The sequence below is a fragment of the Mastomys coucha genome, chromosome X, assembly GCF_008632895.1.
Source record: "Mastomys coucha isolate ucsf_1 chromosome X, UCSF_Mcou_1, whole genome shotgun sequence".
NCBI lineage: Eukaryota > Metazoa > Chordata > Mammalia > Rodentia > Muridae > Mastomys > Mastomys coucha.
Window position 1 is genome coordinate 90,151,139 of NC_045030.1, and position 1,868 is coordinate 90,153,006.

The 1,868-nt window shown below is 37.0% G+C and overlaps 1 protein-coding gene across 2 annotated transcripts; it reads left to right on the forward strand.

Moving 5' to 3' along the window:
* Positions 1-318: 318 nt before the first annotated feature.
* Positions 319-935, forward strand: LOC116093504 (ubiquitin-conjugating enzyme E2 C-like). 2 transcript variants are annotated; one of them, XM_031374993.1, is made up of 2 exons: positions 319-471; positions 649-935. In XM_031374993.1, exons 1-2 carry the CDS (start codon positions 319-321, stop codon positions 856-858), a joined length of 363 nt encoding a protein of 120 aa, XP_031230853.1. In that variant the 3' UTR covers positions 859-935. The 2 variants fall into 2 exon arrangements, with proteins under 2 accessions (XP_031230853.1, XP_031230845.1); XM_031374985.1 differs by having other exon boundaries at positions 319-935.
* Positions 936-1,868: the final 933 nt, after the last annotated feature.

Consider the following 1,868-nt stretch of genomic DNA (forward strand, 5'->3'; position numbering starts at 1 on the left):
AAGAAAATACATAATCCAAAATATCCTCTGACCTCAAGTGGCACAGCACTCATTACATCACACTCACACAAACATACACACACATACATACACAGAAACATACAAAGTGATAAATGAGTAAATAAATATAGACCTATCAGCAAATATGTTACTATTTGCTTTTATTTTTAACTTGATTAATAAATATTTTTTCATGTTCCCTAGGCATATTACAAAATCTTCTTTCTTCTTCATTTATCCTTTTAGATACTACTAAGACTTATTTATGCAGTTGCCCTTTCGTCTCCACACTCCTGTCTCGGTGCCAGCATCTCTGGGATGGCCTCGCAAAACCGCGACCCAGCTGCTGCCAGCATTGCCACTGTTCGAAAAGGAGCCGAGTCCTGTGGGGGTGCGGCCTGGGGCCCTGTGGGCAAGCGGCTACAGCAGGAGCTGATGACCCTCATGATGTCTGGTGGCAAAGGAATTTCCGCCTTCCCTGAATCGGACAACCTGTTCAAATGGGTAGGGACCATCCACGGAGCAGCCGGCACTGTATATAAAGACCTGAGTTATAAACTCTCCTTAGAGTTCCCCAGTGGCTACCCTTACAAGGCGCCCACAGTGAAGTTCCTCACGCCGTGCTACCACCCCAACGTGGACACCCAGGGCAACATCTGCCTGGACATGCTCAAGGATAAGTGGTCTGTACTGTATGATGTGAGGACCATCTTGCTCTCTATCCAGAGCCTGCTAGGAGAACCCAACATTGATAGCCCTTTAAACACACATGCTGCAGAGCTCTGGAAAAACCCCACAGCATTTAAGAAGTACCTGCAAGAAACCTATTCAAAGCAGGTCTCCAGCCAAGAGCCCTGATGCAAGCTGCCCGCCTCTCTTTTGTGTTGTCTTTTTTCTTAAACTGTCTCTCCTTTCTCCTTGATTTCTAAGCTGTGTTGTATTTTTGTTTTGTTTGTTTTTTAAGTCTGCTTGAACCCTTACAATGTATATTAAATAAATACACGTTGATTGTTTTTGTATGAAAAAAAAGACTTATTTATTTTTATTTTCATCTCATTTATTATTATTATTATTATTATTATTATTATTATTATTATTATTGGGGAAGTGTATTTGAGAAGTTGCAGAGTTGAGAAATGGCAACTAGAATCTATTGAATGAAAAATTATTTTCAATTAAAATCATTTTAATTTAAATGAATTTTAAAATAATGATATAAGTGAACATATTATTTCATATTGTCACCAAAGGGTGGCAAATAAGGATTTAAAAGATAATAAAGAATATAATATAGTCAGTAAAAGAATACCTCCTTATAATTTTACATGATCAGTTCTAATTATTTGGTTTTAGATAACCAATTTATGTGCTCTTCACTAGGGAATACTTTCTTCCACTCTCATCAGTCAGTTACTGCTTATATTTCTTTGTGTAGGTTGAAGCCTCATGAACTTACCATATCCCTGGATACAAAGAGACTTTGAATTTAAGAAGAAGACAATGAATTGTATATTAAACACTTTAGAGGGGAAAGTGGAAAGGGTAAATGGTATAACTATAATATAACCTCAAAAACAAATTAATAAAAAGTTAGCTAGTCAGTTCTTGATTCTTCAGTTTTGCTTAGAACTATTTTAGACATTGATAGAATGCAGGATATTCTACACAAAACTTGTAAACTGAGACAATAGACAATAAAGATCTGGTCATTAAATAAGTCCCTGTTATGCTTCCCCTGTAATCCAAATATATATGGATGGATTACATTGATGGATTTCCATATATTGAACCATCCCTGCATCCCTGAGATGAAGCCTACTTGATCATGGTGAATATCACTTTAATGTATTCCTGGATTTGGTTTGCAG

Coding starts and splice junctions, on each gene's coding strand:
- LOC116093504 (XM_031374985.1), top strand. CDS start 319: ATGGCCTCGCAAAACCGCGACCCAGCTGCTGCCAGCATTGCCACTGTT.